Consider the following 22,013-nt stretch of genomic DNA (forward strand, 5'->3'; position numbering starts at 1 on the left):
CAGTTTAAAATCAAGAAAAATTAAAGATAGTTCATACTTTTCTTTTACTTCAGCATGCATGTTCAATAATGTTGAAATTCATATAGTGTGGTATTGTTTTCCTTCTGGTCATATATTTAATATGAGCTCAGACAAGACATTACATTAGCTCACATTTTATATACCAATATGAGATTATCTATAGGTAAATGGACGAGTAGGAGGCGGTTTACGGAATTTAACGATACAGTTTGCCAGTAAAACTCAGAGGCCCACAGGGCCGAGGAGTTTTATGGCAAACTGTACCGTTAAATTCTGTAAACTGCTGACTACGAGTTCGCTTACTGTGTTATACCACGACTTTGCCGAGTTTTAGAGCCTTGTTTGCACGCCGAATGTTTTAATTTGTAATTTAGTGCAGTGCAAGTTGAAACTTTGGCAGGAAAACATTGATGCGTTTTGACACCTTGTTGAACGAAAGTATAAAAAAATAACCCATGATTGGATAAAACAAAGTTGACATGTGTTGCTATTGTAGTGCGATGACGTGGTTGAGCACCTGGTTTGATTTGAATTGTATGAATTATGTTTGATTGATTGGTTGGTTGAATGAAGTGAAAAGATGTTTGCAGATGTATGCAGACGTTAGAGTCACGCTTTGCTCATTTGAGTTGAAAACTTTGAGCACATACACGCAATTGTCGAGTCGCTCAACGTATTTCGATATGGCGGATGAAGTACAAAGCTGTAAGCTGTATCCGGTGCACTTCAACTACCAAAGCCAAAGATGGAAAAGGAAAGTCCCCCTGTCACGCCAGTGCTAACGGCCACAATCGGAAGACCAAGCTACACAGCCACGTCAGAGAAAGGCGCAACAGAAACTGCAAGTACAAAAAAACTATGTCTAGATCCACAATGACTGTGGTACTGCGTGTGTGTTTGCCTGTAGCTAGATTTAACTTTACCAAAGGCGACTGAAATCTCCACATTCAGTGTTTGACAACTGACTTTGAAGTCTTAAATTTCAGATTCGAATGATCGTGATAACAATAACCTTAACACAGAAGTGATATTTGCAATCAATACCGTTATTTCACGGTGACCTGTAATTGATTTGAGATGTACAGTCATGCAAAATTAATTCAGTCCGGTGATTCTTTTAAAGTGTCTTTACTCTGTACTTGATGGTGAAATAAATTTCTTCTGGTTAATGTCTTGCATTTGTTTTGTCTTTTACTGGTCACCACGTGACTTTCTTTTGTTTAAAAAGTGTCCATTTTACAAGTTCTTTTGTTTAAAAGTGTCCGATTTACTAGTAAACCGGACAGTTTTTAACAAAAGAACTGTCCAATTTACTAGTAAATTGGACACTTTTAAACAAAAGAACTTGTAAATGGGACACTTTTTAAACGAAAGAAAGCCAGGTGGTAATAATAAAATATTCGGTTATTGAAATTAGAAAGCATGGTTAGAACAATGGGCACAAGGCGGAGAGTGGTATAACGTACCGTTATAGGTTGAAGTCCGTGGCGTCTGTATGTATGTATGTATGTATAAGTGTACGTTTGGTTGTGTCTTTGCAAGGGTTGTTACCCTTCTAATTTGTTGAAATTACACAGAATTGGCAAAATTACCGTTTTGGGGCAATATTTTGTCATTTTGGTCAAAAAATTGTGAAAATATTTTTTCTTTAAAACAGCCGGACAGAGAACAGAGAACTCTTATATTGGACAGATGCCCAGGGATGACAACAGTTGAATATGTGGAAATTTTCCTGAAATATGCAAATTTGTATTTTTAATACAATGTTGTCATTTTTGGTCAAAAACTTGTTCTCAAAAACTACTTGCCTTGTAGCTTTGTAATTTGACATAAAAGTCCAAAAGGATTATTAGTTAGATAAATCTCCTGCTCAAAGTGTTGGGAACTCCCAAATTTGTTTAATTTACTAGGTAATTTTCTCAGTCTGTAACTTTAAATGACCTATACCAACCCAGGATATGTTGTGGGACAGTGGTTAAGGCTGTGAACATAATTCTGTCATATTTAGTATCAATTTGCAGCGTAATTTGATCCAGAAAACAAAGCTAGCAGTTTTTCATTGTCGACCAATTTTTGCATCTTTTCAGTGTAAGACGCTCAACTTATAAGAAATTTGGATCCATGGAGATAATTCCAGATGCCATAATCACCCCCCCCCCTTCCCCAGTGGAAGGCATGTCACCATCTGCTGTTTATATTTGAATGACAGCACTGATAGCATTTAAAATATCCCCAAGGTTGTAAATAGCTCACCTACTTCACATTTCCTATCATCTGGCCATTGTAGCTCTTTATCAAAACACAGTCAATTACAAGGGATGGAAAATTTGACATCAAGGGGAGGCGGGGGTGTAGAAATTGATGAGGTACATGTAGCATTATTTTTAGCTCATATTTGGTATTTATATAAATACCAAAAAGAGCTTATGGTGAGTCGGTGGCGTCTGTACGTCTGTATGTATGTATGTGGGTATGTATGTGCGGATGTATGTCCGTCACACGCAAAATCTCCCATACCGCCTAAGCTACATGTACCATCTCAGTATTTGGTGTACCGGTACAGGTAGATGCAGGGGTTGAGATGTGATGTTGTTCAAATGAACACGTCATTGTCAAAGATGTGCAAATGAGGTAAGAAAAAGAGATATTCTGCAAATATTCAGGAGTGGTAGCATGACTGAAACAGGATACTCCACTGACCTTGAGTCATTTCCTGTCATTGTTTATGAACTGTTACATATTAACAGACCTGCTCAAACTAAGGGACGGACCATTAGATCTTGGGAGAGGGTGGTCACAATGATGTTTATGTGACATTAGGGGGATTGCACAATTGCATGCTCAAGCTATGAAATATCATGCATAAAACTTCCAGGTCCCAAAAAGCACTGTCAAATTCATGATTTATTCTTGCTAAATGTCCATGGGTCAGGGTGATATGCGGTCATCGGTCAATGTGTACTTTTGACTGTATGGGTAAGAAAATCACTTAGAAGAGGATGGTTATTTCTGACTTTCTGTATTTCTCCCAAATCAAAATACCAGTACCTTTATCATTTAATTAGTGGTGTCATAGGAATGAAAAAATGAAATTTTAGATATGCATGTGTACCATTATATCAGCACAAAGCAAAGCCACTGAAACACAAAAGACTTACTTTTTGTGTTGTCTTTATAATCATACAAATATTGTTCTTACAGCCACACTTGGAGCAGCAGAGATCATACACATCTCTACAACAAGTCGATCCATTTCTCTCCGATGGCTGTCACCTCTCACACCCTATTATCATTCTAATGGGACTCAAAAGCGAATGACGTACTACTATACTATTTATTATAATATTACATACTGCAATCCTTCTAATTCACATTCATGTGTAAGTATATTCCTATGAATATCTGCTAGATACACTACTTGATTATAATGCAGGTAAAATATGTATTAAAGCTAATCATTATATCACACTTTTAGCTTCCAAATGCAAAATAACTATACCAATCAGCTTAATATTTTGATCAAAATAAAAGGATTTTTGTTAATGTATACATGCTAAAACTTGAGATTAGGGCATATTTAAATTACATGTACATGTTAAGAGACTCAATGTACTTTTATACATCAGGAATAGAAGAAGGTTATTCAAATGATCATAAGTGTGCCAATTCCAGAAATTAAAGTGATCAATTAATTGATTTGTCATTGTCAAAAATAAAATGGATCTACATACTACAGCTACAAGTTCTTTGACATTGGGTAAAAGTATTCCTGGGGCTGTCTTGACAAAGGTTGGTGCATTTACTTTGCTACCCTGCCCTGCAATCATGCATTGCTGACAAATTTGTCAAATTTAATATGGGAGTCAAAAAGGATGACTGAAGTTTGATTGGTTATACGATTGAAAAATTTTGCACTCGCTTATTTTAAAGATGATTTTGGGTAATTTTCTCTCTTTTGATCAAAACAGTTTTTAGCTCATATTTTGTATGTATATAAATACAAAAAAGAGCTTATAAGGTGAGTCGGTGGCGTCTGTATGTCTGTGTATGTATGTACCGGTATGTACATGTATGTATGTATGTATGTGCGGATGTATGTCCCTCACACGCAAAAGCTCCCAAACTGCCTTCGCTACCATCTCAGTATTTGGTGTACAGGTAGACCAAGGGTTGAGATGTGACGTTGTTCAAATGAACATGTCAGTGTCAAAAATATGCAAATGAGGTAAGAAAAAGGGGAAATCCTGCAAATGTGCAGGAGTGGTGGTATTAACTGAAACAGCCCAATCTGAGTCAGAGCTTCTATGATCTCTAACCTATTTGTATGCAGTGTACCTATAGTATTATGTGTAGGAGTGGTGGCAGTAACTGAAACAGATTATGAGTCATTTCCTGTCATTGTTCATGAACTGTTACATATTAGCAGACCTGCTCAAACTAAGAGGGACTGTGTTGAAACATTCCTCTGCTATGCATGTTGCTAAAGTTGACCTCCAGTACCTAAAGTTTCAGATCTTATTTACTTTTGTCATTCTTTTTTTCCTTTTTTTAACATTTCTTGAATGGTCCAATTCAAACAAAATATGAGCACACTGTCCTTGACGGTATTTTTCCTCTATACAGAAAGTCATATAGCTTCGTAATTCTGTATGTATACCTTCTTTGTGATGTCCTAATTTAATTTTGTGAATAATTAACTAAAATGTATATTAACTTTTTGAGATTTGTTCTCCCTTTTTGCTCAGTTTTCTTCAACTGTTTGTCTATATTTAATTGTAAGTTTCTAGCAGTTACCTCATTCAGCTTGTAACAAATGTTCTGAACTTTGCACAATGCAAATTTTTGGGACTAGTTTTCTTATATTTGGTCAAAACATGTTTTTCACTATACTGCCAATATAAACGTGAAATTTGTATGCAGCTTGTAAGTAAGTTTTGTCAAATACGGATAGTTTTCAATCGGATTCGAACCACAACATACGGCATCAGTCGCCTAGCTGAGAGGCCACAGACAGAATCAAAATTAGTATAACATTGGTATAAAATGTGCACATTTAGATTTTTATCTATTTCCTAAAATTGATTAATTTTCATCAAAGATCAACTTCCCTTAAAACTACGTATCGTAGCAGAGTGGCAATCAGATATGGTCCATTTGCAGGGATGACCTCATTCAGGCTTCTTCAAAAGGTGTTGAAATAATAAATTAAATGCAAATCTTTGGGGCTAGATTTTTGCACTTTAAGAATAAGTATTTTTATATTTGAAAAGTAGCTTGTTAGTGATGCAGGCATATTATAAAACTAGTTAAAGGCCCATGAGCTGCAACTCTGCGAAATTTGTCTAACCTCAAGGTACTGCTTATTTCCTGAGCTATTTATTGCAATCTGCAATTTGAACGATATAGTCATTAACTATGCCTCAATAACGTTTACTTGTGGCAGAATAGGCAAGAAATTGAACAGAGTTTTGTTCGTTTTAAATTTCCCAACCATTTTCAAAAATCTTGCCATGTTCCAACTACGTGAAAAACATAATTTTTTGTCAAAGTGTAGTAAGTCCCTTTCCTGTCCTTTTAGTGGGTTGCACCATGTTGTATTTGTAAGGATTCAAATGTGTACATGAATACGCTGTTTATCATGTAGTTGTATGGAGGCGGCCATATTGGTGTGGCACCTATTTAGTATTTGTCTTACTGAAACCTCCCCATGCAGTCCCACTCAGTGGATAATTATTCTTCAGTAAACGTCTCTGAGTAAGAACATTCCTAATTTTAATCTTAATATAAAATCATGAAAATAATACAAAAAGTTGAAGCTCATGTGCCTTTAACAATGTTCATTACAATGAGAAAAAAACTTTTTTGGTCTTTTAGGTTACCGTTAATAGAGACAGTGCTCAGTTTGCAGATCTATCTGATGGAATTATCCCATGGACAAAATACGAAATAGTGTTGCAGGGAAGAATGCAGCAGCGGAAGGAATATGGAGATCCTGTAAGAGTGACAGTAAAAACAGATGAAGAAGGTAGGAAAATATGCAATATGAATATGGTTTGTGAAACCTTGTCTCCTGGGAATTGGAAAAAGCAGCATTACATGAGAGTTTTTAAATGAATCAGCATAATGTACCTCACATTTCCAACATGAATAACAATAGAAAGTAAACTTGTGACTGCAAATGAATGAAATCCCTTAGAAAGTTGGCTGTAATGTTTAAAGTACTTATGCCATATTTACACTAGAATGTCGAGTGACTGCAATCAATCAGTCTACCGTACATGTCTCTGTGGTGTTACACAGAGGACAGCAATGTTTGTGTGTCCTCAGTAGCTAAAAATCTGATCTACTTCTGCATAATGGATTTAGTATAGAGGCGCACCTTATAGCTGGAGTTGAATGAGGCTTTTTGAGTGGTTTGCATGATATTAAAATGATATTAAAATGTTTTTCACTGGAGGACAGTGGATTTAAAATTCATCATGAACCTTGTGTATTAACTTTTAATACATGCTACATATGATCCTCAGTCTGAATACTTTAAATACTCTGACATAAATTTTGATTTTGTTTCTACAACAGTTGGGACATTAAAAAGATAATTGCTATTTTGATTCCAATAATTCATACTTAACCCAAAAATTACGGTTGAATGATACTAAAAGGAGATAACATGGTTTGCCCTTAACCCTTTCACCACCATGGTTTGTCCCAAATCCATTGTTTTCTATGGTAAAGTTGGACCTGTATACAGGGAACTGGGGGTGAAAGGGTAAGAACCATGTCTTTCTTGAGTTGACATACATGTACCTGTATTTCTACACATCGAAAGTTCAAAAGAAGCAATTGTGCCAGTGTGTTTTGATCTGCCGTATATATTTTTAGACAGCACCAGTTTTCTCCATCTCAGATTACAAGTTTTCTCTGAATTTGTTTTATCTTCTCACAAGTGCTCTGAATTTGTTTGATCTTCCCACAAGTGCAAATCAAAATCGATATGATATTTAAAAAGCATAACAAAAGAGTCGACACAAATTAGACCTTGCCAAAACACATTTGAAAATCAAATACTGTATGATATTATGAATGTTTCAGCTCCAGAGAGAGGAGTGACGCTGAGTGAGGATGGACAATCCCATGACTGTGATTATTCTCCAAATAAAAGGAGAATATATATATTATGGGAGGTGAGTTTATCAGTTAATCTAACTGCTTATTTGCTCCCTTTTGCATACAACACACTTGGGGGTAAGTGTTATATGTCGTTATTTGTATGTGTTTGTCCATGCATCTTGAGTTTGTAGACAAATGCTACCAAGCTCGCACTGATAAAATTACAGAAACAATTAGTGTCAGCAGTTTTACTACATATACCGGTAAGCTGTTTGAAGGCTGGAAAGTGTCTTGCTTGCAGTGACTGAGAAAAAAGTGCTTAATCTTGTTTTATACACACATGAAAAGTTTCTGCACATGATGGTTATTGATTGCTTGAAGTGGTATTTGGCTCAATATGTTTGAAGGCATTCCAAAAGGGGTGTACATCTATTATCAGCGAGTCAGTCACACCAATGTGTCTTTCTGATTGGACACCTTAGAGTATGAGATATTACCATAAGTTCATCTGATTTGTACAATTGAATAAGGGGCAACATCAAAAGTTCAACATAATAAATCTAACTTAATTGCTTAAGTTTGGCCTCAGACCCCCCCACCCCCCCTTCTAACTTAACTGACCTAAAATTGAAAAACATTGCGGACTCATACCCTGTACTAATTCTTTCAAACGACGTACCAATGTACCGTTGAATTAAATAAAAATTGAAAACCATTATAAAGTAACAAAAATACGGGTGACTGGATCGGTTTAAGCGTACAAAAAACAGCCTTGAAATCGTAAAATTTGCCAAGATTACGTTAAAAACGTTAAATCGTTTTTGACTGCACAGAAATTAATTTGGCCAAAAACCCCCCACCCCCAAACTTAAGCAATTAAGTTTTTTTTCAAACATCGATCTTTTGACGTCACCCTAAGGCCAAAGTAAGTAAATTCTTTGTTTTGCGTCCGCGCGCGCCTAGGTTTTTGGAGATTTTTCAGAAAAAAAACACACAAAACTTCCTTTCAAAATTTCACCGCTGGTGGCGCTATTTTGCCACAAAAACAAGTCGTGGCTTTAACTTTGCGACGAAACACTCCTTTACGGCAGTCAGATTTAACTAAAGGACCATGCGACGACATAACAGTACTCGCTACACATTTACCCCTGTCAATACTCGCCACCTCACGTTCTCGCTGTCAGTTGTGGCTTTGCATTTTGTGGCTTTGCCGTCACAATAAAAAATGGATGAAAGCAGGGAAATATCAAAGTTACAAAACAGGAAACCTTTGCACGGCAACTTGAAGGCATTGCGAGCATGTTCATTGCTAGCCGCAGTACAGTAGCTTGAGGTTTTGCATATAGGCAAAACCAGATCTGGTTTTGCCGTCTGACCCAATGCCCAGGCAAAATCTCGAGCTACTACCGGGGTATACTGCAGCTAGGTCATTGCGAGCAATCGGGACTTGAACAGAGAGAGATTCAGTCCAATCGGACTTGGGTACCACGACTCAGAGAGTAAACTTATGGCAGACGGAAGAATCGGAAAGTGTTGAAGCCTATCCTAGTTATCGGTCTTTCAGGTTTGCCAAAAATTTGGTTCATTCGTCCATTTTAACTTGAAACAAAAACAAACCAATGATCAGTCCTGTAAACGAAATGCCTTCACGTAATTTTTTGTTCAGTTTGGGTAAGGGAAAGTATATTAGAATACCTCTTGTGAAAGCTAAAACTTGTAGTAGCTAGCTACTCTTGAAGGAGGTCACACTTTCTGCATTAATGACATCGGCTGGTAATTTATTCCAGGTGTCCACAACTCTTGCTGAAAAAGTACTTTCTTGTGTTATAAGTCGAACGGTTAGTTTTATGAAGTTTGGTATGGTGTCCGCGAGTTCTCGAGTTGGCTGCTAACTCAAGTGAAAGGTTAATCTTACAGTGGTCATGGCCTTTGATAATTTTGTAGAGTTGAATCATGTCGCCGCAAATTCTTCTTTGTTCGAGTGTTAATTATAAAGCAAGCTCAGTTTAAGTCTATTTTGATAATTGTGGTGTTTGAGTTCAGGTATTATTTTTGTTGCCCAGTGTTGCACTTTTTCTAAGATGTTTATGTCCCTTTGTAGTCATAGTGACCAAGCTTGTACCGCATATTCGAGCTGTGGTCTCATAAGTCGCTCGTAAAGATGAAGAATGACATTTTTTGATCGACATGATTGTTTGATGAGATCAAGCATTCTGTTTGCTTTTTTGCAAACTTATCACACTGCTAGAAGGTATTAAGGTAGAATGAAGTAGAACACCCAAGTCATTTTCTTCAGTTGTACGTCCCAGTGAAATATTGTTCATTGAGTATTTATGGAAGGGGTTGTTGTAGCCAATATGTGTCCGCCAGTGTTCACTCATTTTTTGTAGCTTGTCCAAATCATCTAGTAGAATTCCAGGATCACTACTAACAATTTCGCAAGGGATGATATGTCTTGGCATTGTCAGTAAATTTTTCAGGTTCAGAAATAATTTCACTGCCAGTATGATTGATGTAGATTAGAAAGAGTATTGGTCTAAGAACTAAACCCTGTGGGACACCACTTGTGACGTATTCTCCATTCAGATGATGCTACATGACATTTATGACTACTCGCTGTTTTGTATTTGTCAATCAAGCTTTGACCCACTGTAGAATATTATTTCCATTTATGCCATGATACTTCATCTTTTCAATCAATCTGGGGTGTGTACTTTGATTGAAAGTGTAAGGAATATAGATGTGAAGCGTCCACCTAAATTTGGGTCTGATGAATCTTTGCGTGGATAATGGCAATTGCGAAATGATTTCATTGATTTGATGGAAAGGAAAGGTGCTGGTCCAGAGGAAGCTACAGGGAATACTTTTGTCAATTAAATCACCAGTGTCTTGTTCTCTCTGATGCCCCATCTTTGTAAAGTTGAATGAAGAGGCTACAAGTTACCCAATCTATTTAGTGTTTTCTTTCAAAACAGAGGCACCTTTCAGCAAAACTATGACATTCCATCAGAGCATACACATTACGCAAGAAATTTGAAAGAAACGTGCAAGAACTTGAAGACAAAAGACTGCTTCTGTATACTGTAATGGTGTACCCATTCCTCAAATTGTCCAGATTCAAGTAATTTGATGAGGTTGTCAAGGTGCTGTGCAATTTTATTGACATTTGGACACTTTGAATGCACAAGAATGAACTCTAGAACTGAAAAGAAAAAAGCAAACTTTGAAGAATGACTTTATTTTGATCCATTTGTCATGAAAATGCATACAGCGATCATACAGTGTGTCATACTATAACAGGAGTATTCATGTTGTTGAGAAAAATTGTCCTATAACAGTGTTTCATCTAGGATGCTACACCAGGGGGGACTGGTCCCCCTCTACAGGAATTTTTGAGGGGGATTTTAAAATTTTGGGGGGATTTAACTGAAACATATAATCACGGCTTTACACATAAGTTTTAATGTTGCAATGATGTCACTTGTGATATACATACTACAAGCAATAAATCACTTGCTTACACAATCCAAGATGCTGACTGCAAACACCATCCTCTATAGGAGTTTTTCAAAAGTCAACATGATTGAGTATCACTGTTGTGAATGTATATAGCTAGAAGAGTGGCGGATGGCCTCATTAATAGTCATACGCATTAATATTCCTGGAAAAATTGTAGCGTATTTTGTATGCTACAATATTCTGTATTTTTGTTTGTACTTATTCTGTATGTTTGCTTTCTTAGGGCTTAAAATACATTCAAACATAATAACAACAGCAAGCCATTTCCACTGTACATGTACCTTCAAGGGATTTTTCTTCATTTTAAACTGAACTGTGTGCGTTTACACAAAGCATGAAAAATCTTTAGTAGTTATAAAGGAATGTTTTTCCATCTTCTGAAAAAAATAATATACTTGTTTGTCATGTTTTTACTGTGCTTATATCATCCCTAACCACTGTAGAGTTTGGATCAAGATTGCCCTATACAAACCAGTTAGCTGTATTTTTCTAGTGACCTAGCTGGTCTTGTAGTCTTGTGCGCAGACTCAGTAGAGTTAAAACGAACAACTTAGGAGGTCGGACTAGTCTCAGTTTGCCATGCTTTGAATGTGGAGTTTCTCGATGTCAGATTCACTCTAATTGCTTTTTGTCAGTCATTTTACAATGGGAAAATAACAAACAGAAAGGCTGGTTGTCACCGACAGTTAACTTTAGGGTTTATTTGCCAAAAAAATAAGTCAATGTTTGTTCACTGAATTCAAAAACGGGCCCATTGACACTACAGCTTGCTTATGACTCTCATTGCATGCACGATGCAGTCCCGTCACAGTGCCAATGCCATCACTGAAGTGAGCACGTTTATGTAACAGTAAAGTCCAATTTCCGTGTCAATTTTTGCTACCAGAATTATTTCATAGTGTTATGGACATTCATACTATGCATAAAAACTTCAGTTGTCTCCTTTTCGCAATCGTACAGAGATAGTATGTCTCTCTTCTCAATCGTACAGAGATAATGTGACACAGAAACCTTATATAGCTAGGGCAATGAACTTTTGTGAACGTATATGGCTGACAGGCTTTCATATGCAAAATCAGCGTACGGAAAGTACAAAAAGTATCAAAATCAAACTAAAATTAGTCCTTTCATGTAAATGTTCTTGCTACACTATACAATGCCTGTTGCCAAAGTATTAACAGCACAGGTGCCAATAACGGGCCAAATGCATCGAAGTGTGACACCCATGATATTTGATATGCCAGCTCAGTGCAGTGCGCGATGGGTCGCCCCTTCTATGTACAGTTGGCAGCGCGCAGCACATCAAAGAGGGGGAATCACGCAATCGTGCTATGGTGTCCAATCCATGCCAAAATTACTACTTTGATTTTACAACTTGACATGCAACTCCGTTTTCTATTTCACTACTCAACATGCTATTCCACTGCTCTGCATCCTATTCCACAACTGTGTATGCTCTTCCATTTTCTATTCCACAATTCAACATGCTCTTCTGAATTTCATTTGACAACACAACATGCCATTCCAAATTCTATTTCACAATTCAACATGCTCTTCTGAATTTCATTTCACAACACAACATGCCATTCCAAATTCTATTCCACAATTCAACATGCTCTTCTGAATTTCATTTCACAACACAACATGCCATTCCAAATTCTATTTTACAATTCAACATGCTCTTCTGAATTTCATTGACAACACAACATGCCATTCCGAATTCTATTTCACAATTCAACATGCTCTTCTGAATTTCATTTCACAACACAACATGCCATTCCAAATTCTATTTTACAATTCAACATGCTCTTCTGAATTTCATTTGACAACACAACATGCCATTCCGAATCCTATTTTACAATTCAACATCCCATTCTAGACCTAGCTCTGCGGAGCAGGGCAGTGTTACTGGCTATCGAACAAGATTCAAAATGGCGGACGCGAAATGGTCCCCTCGCACAGAGAGAGAAATGCGAACTTTGCATAAGTCTAAAAACGCAGCTTAGCACATTGTGTATCTAAACAAGATGAGCGTGCTCGAAAACTAGGATCTATCACGATTTTAAATTAAAAATTGGCTGTTTTTGGAAAAGAAACTGCGCTTTAAAATCAGCAGACGTCACTGATGCAGGCGAACCGCCAGACGTCACTGATGTTATTGCATCAGTGACGTCTGGCGGTTCGCCTGCATTGAGTCAAGAGCCTGTGGGCAAAACCACTGGTTGCAACGCGGTTTCTCCACCGAAAACAATCGGTTTTTCATGCAAAATCGTGATCGATCTCCTATTTTGAGCACGCTCAACTTGTCTAGATACACGATATGCTAAGCTGTGCTTTTAAACTTACACAAAGCCCACTTTTCTCTCTCTATGCGAGGGAAGCGTTCGTGTCTGACGCCGCCATCGTTTATCTCATTCAACCCATGAGCACTCGGGGAAAAAACAGCATCGCGATGTCGAACCTCGAAAGTCGACGTTCTGGGAGGAGTGAAACAAGAGAAAATGTGAAATCAGTGTTGGAAACTGGCCAAAATATTTGCCAGACATCAGGACTGGTAACTTTCAAAACTTGCCTGTCCTGCCAGAAAGTTGCCAGTCCTGAATTTTTGACAAATCCATTCATTCAAAAGACACAAAACCATTATGTATATAAAGGAAAATGAGGGCAACTCCACATATCGGCTCTACCAAGATTGTTTAGTATTACGATATGGTGAATAAAAGGATCATTGCATTTATTTTGTGTGGAATACATGGCGAGACACCGGTGAATCGATAGTGCTTTGACCCTAGTCATGTGATCTGGGTCCCCGGTAAACCGGTTTGTTGATTGAGTGATTCGTCTTAACGGTGTTTCGGAACCAAAAATGGGGTTCCTTCATCAGTCGCTCTCTTGTTTTGTATCCCCTCTGCTTGGTTGTGTGATGAAGTAATCTTCGTCCTCGAGGAGGAGAAGCCAGATTCGTTATTGAGAGAGTTAGCCACTATTGACTGACTCTATAGTGAGCGATCCGGTGTGTAGTGTCATATTATGATTAACATGACCCAGCATCGACGGGAGTTTCTGGACGCTTATAAGGATTTTTGTTTTAGGGCTATTTTGAGCGTTGCAAATATAAAAAGTGTGAGATTTGCTAGTATGAGCGACTTCCTGTTTACCCGTGTTTACATGTCTGGCTTACATTGCGTTCCGGCGTCACACAGTTGCACAGTTTCAGTAGCATAAGCGCGTCGAAGTCGGACGTATTGGTATACTACATTTCGTTTATTTTACACAACATCTAGAAGCAGCTGATCGATGAGATTACTGGGTATGCCGTATGGGCTACTATCGAGAGCCCGACACACGGACATGGAAGTACAATTTTCCTCCCGTCCGACTGAAAAGTTACCCGTCTCAGACGGGAGGACGGGCAGTAGTTTCCAACGCTGAGTGAAATATGTAAAACTTCTGAAGAGAAAAAAGAAAATTATTTTGTCAACAGAAAATGATCATCGTAGATTGTTCATAGCTGAGTGGTGGTTAGAAATAATGTTCATTACAGAGTGCTACATCTCGACGCTCTTTTGTTTGCAAGGCTTGTTTTCGCCCGAGTGCTCATGGGTTGAATGATAACAATGGCGGCGGATATACCAACGCTTCCCTCGCATAGAGAGAGAAAAGTAGGCTTAAATTGCGTAAGTTTACAAGCGCGGCTGAGCACATCGTATACCTAGGCGAGATGGGTGTACTCGAAAACGAAGATCAATGCAAGTATTGGATTCAAAATCGGCTGTTTTCGGTGGAGAAACCGCGCCGTATTTCCGAGGAGCTACCATCTGCGGCGGTTTTGCCTATAATATAGCAGTCTGCAAGGGTGTGGTGGGAGGCGGTATAACGCCGGTAACACACAGCCCTGCCATGCAGAACTTGGTCTAGAAGGGGATGTTGTGTGTGTAATAGAATTCGGAATGAAATTCAGAAGAGCATGTTGAATTGTAGAATAGAATCTGGAATGGCATGTTGTGTTGTGAAATGAAATTCAGAAGAGCATGTTGAATTGTAAAATAGAATTCGGAATGGCATGTTGTGTTGTCAAATGAAATTCAGAAGAGCATGTTGAATTGTAAAATAGAATTCGGAATGACATGTTGTGTTGTCAAATGAAATTCAGAAGAGCATGTTGAATTGTAAAATAGAATTCGGAATGGCATGTTGTGTTGTGAAATGAAATTCAGAAGAGCATGTTGAATTGTAAAATAGAATTTGGAATGGCATGTTGTGTTGTCAAGTGAAATTCAGAAGAGCATGTTGAATTGTAAAATAGAATTCGGAATGGCATGTTGTGTGTAAAATAGAATTCGGAATGGCATGTTGTGTTGTGAAATGAAATTCAGAAGAGCATGTTGAATTGTAAAATAGAATTCGGAATGGCATGTTGTGTTGTAAAATCAAAGTAGTAATTTTGGCATGGATGGACACCATAATCGTGCAGCCTTGATGAAACATTGCTATAAAGACAAACTGATTTTGTGTTATATTTTCTGTGTGTGTTTTTTAACCGCTTCCCGCGTACCTTTTGGGATTTTGAGTGGACGCAAAACAAAGAATTTACTTACTTTGGCCTAACTAATATTGTATAAATACCTAAAGAAGCTTATGGTGAGTCAGTGGCGTCTGTCTGTCTGTCTATATGTACCGGTATGTATGTATGTATGTATGTATGTCTGTTCACATCAAAAACTCCAAACCCACCACACCTACCATCTTAGTATTTGGTGTAAAGGTAGACCAAGGGGTTGACATGTGATATTGTTCGAATGATTGAACATATCTGTGTCAAAAAATATGCAAATGAGGTAAGAAAAAGGGAAAATCTTGCAAAGTGTAGGAGTGGTGGTATTAACTGAAGCAGCCTACACGTCTAAGGGAGAGGTTCTATGAGGCGTGACCTCATTTGTGTATAGTATACCTTATAACGGTATGTGTTGTAGTGGTGGCAGTGGTGGCAGTAACTGAAACAGCCTACACAAAGAGTCATTTCCTGTCCTTGTTCATGAACTGATACATAATTGCAGACCTTTTCAAACTAAGAGGGACTGTGTTGAAACATTCCTCTGCTATGAGTGTTCCTAAAGTTGACCTCCAGTACCTAAAGTTTCAGACCTTATTTGTTCTTTTTTTTCTGATTTAAATATTTCTTGAATCGACCAATTCAAACCAAATGTGAGCCACTGTCCTTGACGGTATTTTCTATCTTGTTATGTTTGTGTGCACTGAAGTTTTAAATATAAATGACGAAAAATAAAAATAAGCATTATCTTTTCATAATATCAACTGTCATACCGTATGCCTGTTTGTGTTACCTTTTGGAGTTCCAATGTAGTACAACACATTTCTGTATCAGAACAAAGCAGAGTCCAACAATAACTGCAGTAAATGCTATGAAAGACAGATATAAGCACTGAAATCCAGGATTGAGGGCAAATCCAGGTATTGTAAGTGGCCATGTCCATACAGCAAGTCAGGGCTTTGAATGACCTCAAGGGAAGGCAGTGTGAAAGTTATTCAGGACACATCTACTGCCAGTGCTATTAGTCACAAAGCATATACCGGTATGATAGCAGTCTGGAAAGCTGCCTGTGACACTGTCTATCAACTTTGCACTTCATCTCTGAACACACTGACTTAAAGTAATATTTGTTCATATAATGAAGAAATTTACATAATTATTTGGGCTGATTTTGTCATTGAATATAATAGAATCCCACATTCTTTTTCAATCACATTAACAGTTGATGAGTGCTGCGTAAAGTTTGGGAAAATTTTCTCAATAATACACTTTTGCCTGAAGTACAATGTATGTGAAAGAAAGTGTTTCCATTACTGTTAATGGTAATTCTTAAAATCGTTTACACATTGTGGTCAAGTGATGTCCAATGATTTTGAACTCTATACTTAGGTATGATGATTGTCCTAATTTACATATTTTCATTGACACAAAATATTTCTTAGTGTCATAGATACTTAGATACATAGAAATATTGTATGTTTGTAATTCTAATAGAAACCTGAGGAAAAGTACTGGCATGGTGAACTACATAAATATGAAGTTCATTTCTGGTATCAAGAAACAGAAAGCAATTTGCCTGCAAGTAATGTGACTGTTATTGAAAGAAATATCAATGATACGTCAATGGTAATTAGGGATATATCGAGATGGAAGGCCGTCACCATTGATGTGTACACCTGCAATTCTGCTGGCTGCACGGCAAGTGAAAGGCCAATCCAAATTGAAGCTGTCGATGTTGGTACGTGTGATTATTTTCCTTGGTTATAGCTATTCAGTGTCATATGAATGCAAATATATGCCAAATAAATATTTCTCAAATGTATAGTTAGTATATAATATTGTTTTCCTTTTGTGTCTTTGTGTGTTTTTCCCAACTACCAGTTTATTACATGTATCTAGCTCATGTCAACAAAACACAAGGTTTATTCAAATAACATTTTGCAGAAGTAAAATTTTAATGACTTGATTGAACGTAACACAGTGAGTCATTCAAAATATGACAACAATAAAACATAGGGCCAATGTCCCTGAAGCTACTATAGACATGGATACAAAATTACGTATTTCCTGACTGTATGAAATTACCTCACTGAGGTCATCCTAGGGACCTGTTAACAAATATTAAAGCTGTGTGACCAGCAATTTGAAAAAACAAGGGACCCCAACAGTCGACAGAGCTCTGCTGTGTTTTGTAGAGAATAACTTTTGTGACACATGTGTTGACGAAGAAGGTTGATATATTTGATAGCTCATTTCAGGATGGCCTGACCAAAAATGGGAAAATTAGCTGCAAAAATACGAAATTATTGATTTCATCGTAATTTCAATATATTAACATTAAGACAGTGTTTCCGCTGCCCGCTCGCCATATCGCAAATGCGAGAAAAAAGTAGCATTTGGCGAGAAGATTTTGGCAAAAGTTAGACAAACTTGCGAATCGAAAATTGCACTATGACGTCATCACTTTGTCCGCACGCACATGTCCTGCATTCAACTTGAGACGTAATACCTATCTCTGTGCATCCCCGACCTTTGTAACACATACAGTATGAATAAAATTGTAACAAAATAACTCACAAATCAATAGTACCGCATGTATATCATGACTAGTGACTAAAATGTTGCGAAGTTTTGGGTTTTACTACGCACAATGTGTGCCTACAGATAACTCCGTGCAGTGACAGCCATGTCATCGCCAACACTGAATTGAATTGAAGGATCGTAGTGATGGTGAAACTAAGCAAAACGGCAAACTTTCCTTTTTGACTTTGGCTGCTCCACCAATATGGGGGGAACCACCCCTACAACACACATTTTAAGTGCAAGTGCACCACCAATGATGTATGCCATCAGCAGTTAACTAGGGGCTGATGTATGGAAATGATCAACAGTATGACTTTCACATACCCCCAAATAATCTACAGCATATTCAGAAATGCTGCCGATATTCAAATATTTCCTATTTCCATAGGCTTTCCTTGATTAACAAACCGACCCACACTTATTATCTAAATTGTCTTAAATATCACAGCAATATATATTGACCGGAAGGTCATCGCTTGTATTAATTAAAATACGCATGACAATGAAACTCACTTCAGTATGGGGAAGAAGGAGATTTGATGACTTATGTCAGTGTACAATTATGGAGAAGGTACTCTACCGGTATAGGCCATAGTTTTATCTTACCAACAGGTATGAGTGCCTATATTCATCGAAAGGTCAGTTTGTCTTGAAATGTTTCTTGATCAAATAGTCAACTTATGTGGCTCTAGTGGCCTGTCACTTTTGTGTGGTCAACATACGGTAGTATGCCGTATGTACACGTGTTAGGGCAGTTTAATTCAGAAGTCCTCTCTTGTTGTTCAGTTGGTATATATTATTTACTATTTCATTTCCGCCTATGTATTTTTTTGTATTATTTTGTATAATTTCACATTATTAACCTACACTTTACATTGAATATGTCACTAGCATGGATTGTGAGAGTAGTCAGCCACTTCATAACTAAATATGATGCACATTATTGAACAAATTATCAAAGTTATATATGAAGGGTAGCCTTATTGACTGCAGTGTACAATATGTACTTTAATCTATGTACAATTGTATGTACATTAGTTTTTTCTTGTATTCAAAGCTCGTTATATAAAAGTTATATATAATATCCCCTAAAGTACATAGTATTTAAAAGAAGAAAACATTACTGTTATTCAAAGCATATTTGTTATGCATATATGTTTTATTTTACAGCTAGGGATGAACCACGCAGTGTTTCAGCATATGAAACCTCCTCATCATCCTTCAATGTCACATGGGAAAGGCCTGAAAATGATGAATGTATTATGAGTTACAATGTCAGGTACACTAGCGACCTCCACCAAAATGAAACAGAAGTGACCGAGCTGTATGCTCACATTGTTGATGTCCCGGGTGGCACTGAATACTCAGTTTCAGTTTCTGCAAATATTTATAATGGATATGACAGCACAGATGAAGGTGAACCAAGGTCAACAACTGTCAGGCTTATTAGTAAGTTGTTTTCAAGTGACTAATATTGAGAGAAAAAAGTGGAATTTGTTACAAATTTTTATTCTTCAATTTTCCGGTTACAGAAACAGAAAAGTAAATAATGTAAATATTTTTTAATTATAGTATATATGTCATAGAGAATGTTAGAATTCTGTAAGCACTTAAAAGCAGTGCAGAATGCCTTTCAATAACCTGTTTCCAGTCTCCAAACATAGTGTCTTTGGTAGTTGCCTCTACATGTTCACTTTTGGACGATTGCAAGGGATGTATATGGGAAGTTTGTCACAATTTTTTATCTTACACTCCCTGGATATAGTGCCACAATATCATGCTCAATAATTACTGCAGAAAATGGAAGAAAAATTAGTGTAACATTGTGTGATAATGATCTCTGCTCCACCAATTGCATGCCCCAGTCACAAATGTAATGTGTATGGTAAATGGACTTTTAGAAAAACATTGCAAAATATTCACAAGGATATTAGTGCTTTGCATAGTGTGATAGACTTTGCTAGTGTACTGCTGCATACTTTTTGATATTTTTGAACAAAGACAATTGTAATAACATCATGTTATTCTTAACAATATTGTAATGGATTGTTAGTGAGTTCATGTGAGAACTTAACCAATTAATAGGACCAGCAGCAATCATTGTTAACTTCCCCTTGCATTGCAATTTTGTGTTTTTTTCTAACATATCATATTTGAAAAGAAACATTGCTTTGAAAACGTGCACCACCACACCACCTTAAAGGTGCACGGTCACTGTAAATTTGCATATTCCATATATGGTAAAGGGAGCGGGGCTTAGCGTACGTACCGTCGACTGAATGTTGTCAAGGACGCTATTTTCTTCACCGCAAAGTTTAAATGTTTTCCATCGATACGATGGACCATGGACGTAACCAACAGTTGGCTGTAGTCCTATTTAGTGCAATTAGAGACGGTACGATCAAAGTAAATGAAAGGGTAATGGTGTGTGACCCAACTGTCGCAGGAACCAAGTATACTTGTAGCTGCGAGGGAGCTGTCCGGCCTCCATATTTGATACATCAAAGGTTATGCAGATGACTCTGCTAAGTATGCCATGGCTGGTTGTGAGGGGGCGCCCTTTTAAAAAGCAGCCATCTGCGTAAATGTGTGATTGGCTATTAAAAACAGGTGACCGAATACCTTTAAGAGTGTCTATAGCATGATATATGCCAAAGAGTTTAATTATGTATGCACTACACAGTTACACATTCTAAAAGGATCCTAGTATCAAAATTTGTTGTCATTTTATTCTTTTTTTGTGTGTTCCCTATGATATTGGTAATTTCGACCCCATAAAATTTGCATCATATTTTACAGCATTGGAACATTTAATGTTAGTCCTACATGTACAAATTTAAGGCAGTATGTGCCTTGAAATTGACAGACTGAATTAAACTCTTGCTCAAACTTTCTGTGAGGAAATCTTAAACTACATCATTTTGTGTGTAACTATTCCATTTGCAATCAAGAATGAAAACCATACATGTAGGTCACTGTGCAAAATATGATATCAGACAAACAAATCACCCAATATTTACCAACTAGCTGCCGACTCTGTGTGATCTCTATGAGGAAAAATTAAATTTTTATAATCCAGTAAAAGTTCTATAATTGTTACACGTTTTGAGAGTCTAACTATCTGTCCATGAGGCAAAATTTTCAATTTAAAACCTCTTTTAATCAAGTGTCTCAATTTTTTGCAGATGAGAAGAACCAAACTCTTACCATAGTGACTGCTGTACTTACTTGTTTAATGATATTGGGTCTCATTGCAATTTGTTACTTAATCCGTAAATACCGGGTCTCTATCAAACAGAGTTGCTGCACATATGTGGGGGAGATGGAGTTCAGGGATCACATGGTAAGACAACGCTCTACCATGTTTGTGCATGGCAGAAACACAAATCGATAGGAATCTCTTCTATGAGGTGAATGGTAGATGGCATATATTAATAGGACAGAACTGTTGCAAATGGATCTTTCCGCCAAAGAGTTTTATCATATTGTACCTTTGCCAGACTTAAGCTCCTTTTTAACTTCTCATGTTGACACCACTGAGTCGATACTGTATTATATCTAACTGGTGGCTATCAAGTGAGGTTAAATGAAATTGGTCTCTGCGTGGCCTTGGTAATGACTCTTGCTTGACGAAGATTAAAGCAAAATGGCTGTCAGGTGGAGATATTGGATCATATCACCAGGGTTCTCAAAAATTTTTGAAGTAGGCAGAAAATTTAGAAAAGTAGGCGGTTAGCTTTCTATGCAACCAGTTTCCCTGGGCGGGCGAGAGGGGGGGATATTAGGTATTTATTTTTAATATGAAGACATTTCTGAGCAACATTTTATGCATTCTTCTACAGTGATGAGAGGCTATTCCAACATACACGCAGGGGAGGGTTTCAGAGAGGGGTCCCCTTCCCTGTGTGCAATAAATTTTTAAAATTTGAAGACATTTTGGAGTAAATACATGCATTCTTGTATAGTATTTCAGCATACAGAATAATCATTATTATTATACACCTACTGCCGTAACCTATGGGAGTTTGACCGTCCAATAACTTTCCGTATTTTGTATAGTACGCGGAGTCCCGAATACGGGAGACGCGCGACGCGCTGGGACGTTCTATTTTTAGGTGTAATATGCAAATTTTCAGGGGTTTGTAGCAATTTTATTTCAACAATCGCGCGCGTTCCACTCATATCGCGCATGCCGCATAGCTCAAAATTTACCATAGAATTAGTTTAT

The 22,013-nt window shown here is 37.3% G+C and overlaps 1 protein-coding gene across 2 annotated transcripts in view; it reads left to right on the forward strand.

The window, feature by feature from the left end:
- The window catches only part of LOC139138743 (serine-rich adhesin for platelets-like), an 81,609-nt gene that overhangs the window by 54,105 nt on the left and 5,491 nt on the right, over positions 1 to 22,013 (forward strand). For both annotated transcript variants that reach the window (XM_070707254.1, XM_070707255.1), the window contains exons 4-9: positions 3,223 to 3,401; positions 5,896 to 6,046; positions 7,114 to 7,205; positions 16,697 to 16,940; positions 18,956 to 19,234; positions 20,971 to 21,128. In XM_070707254.1, the coding sequence (XP_070563355.1) occupies positions 3,223 to 3,401; positions 5,896 to 6,046; positions 7,114 to 7,205; positions 16,697 to 16,940; positions 18,956 to 19,234; positions 20,971 to 21,128 (1,103 nt within the window). The remainder of the gene's footprint in view (positions 1 to 3,222; positions 3,402 to 5,895; positions 6,047 to 7,113; positions 7,206 to 16,696; positions 16,941 to 18,955; positions 19,235 to 20,970; positions 21,129 to 22,013) is intronic.

The sequence above is a fragment of the Ptychodera flava genome, chromosome 8 (genome assembly GCF_041260155.1).
Source record: "Ptychodera flava strain L36383 chromosome 8, AS_Pfla_20210202, whole genome shotgun sequence".
Classification (NCBI taxonomy): Eukaryota; Metazoa; Hemichordata; class Enteropneusta; family Ptychoderidae; genus Ptychodera; species Ptychodera flava.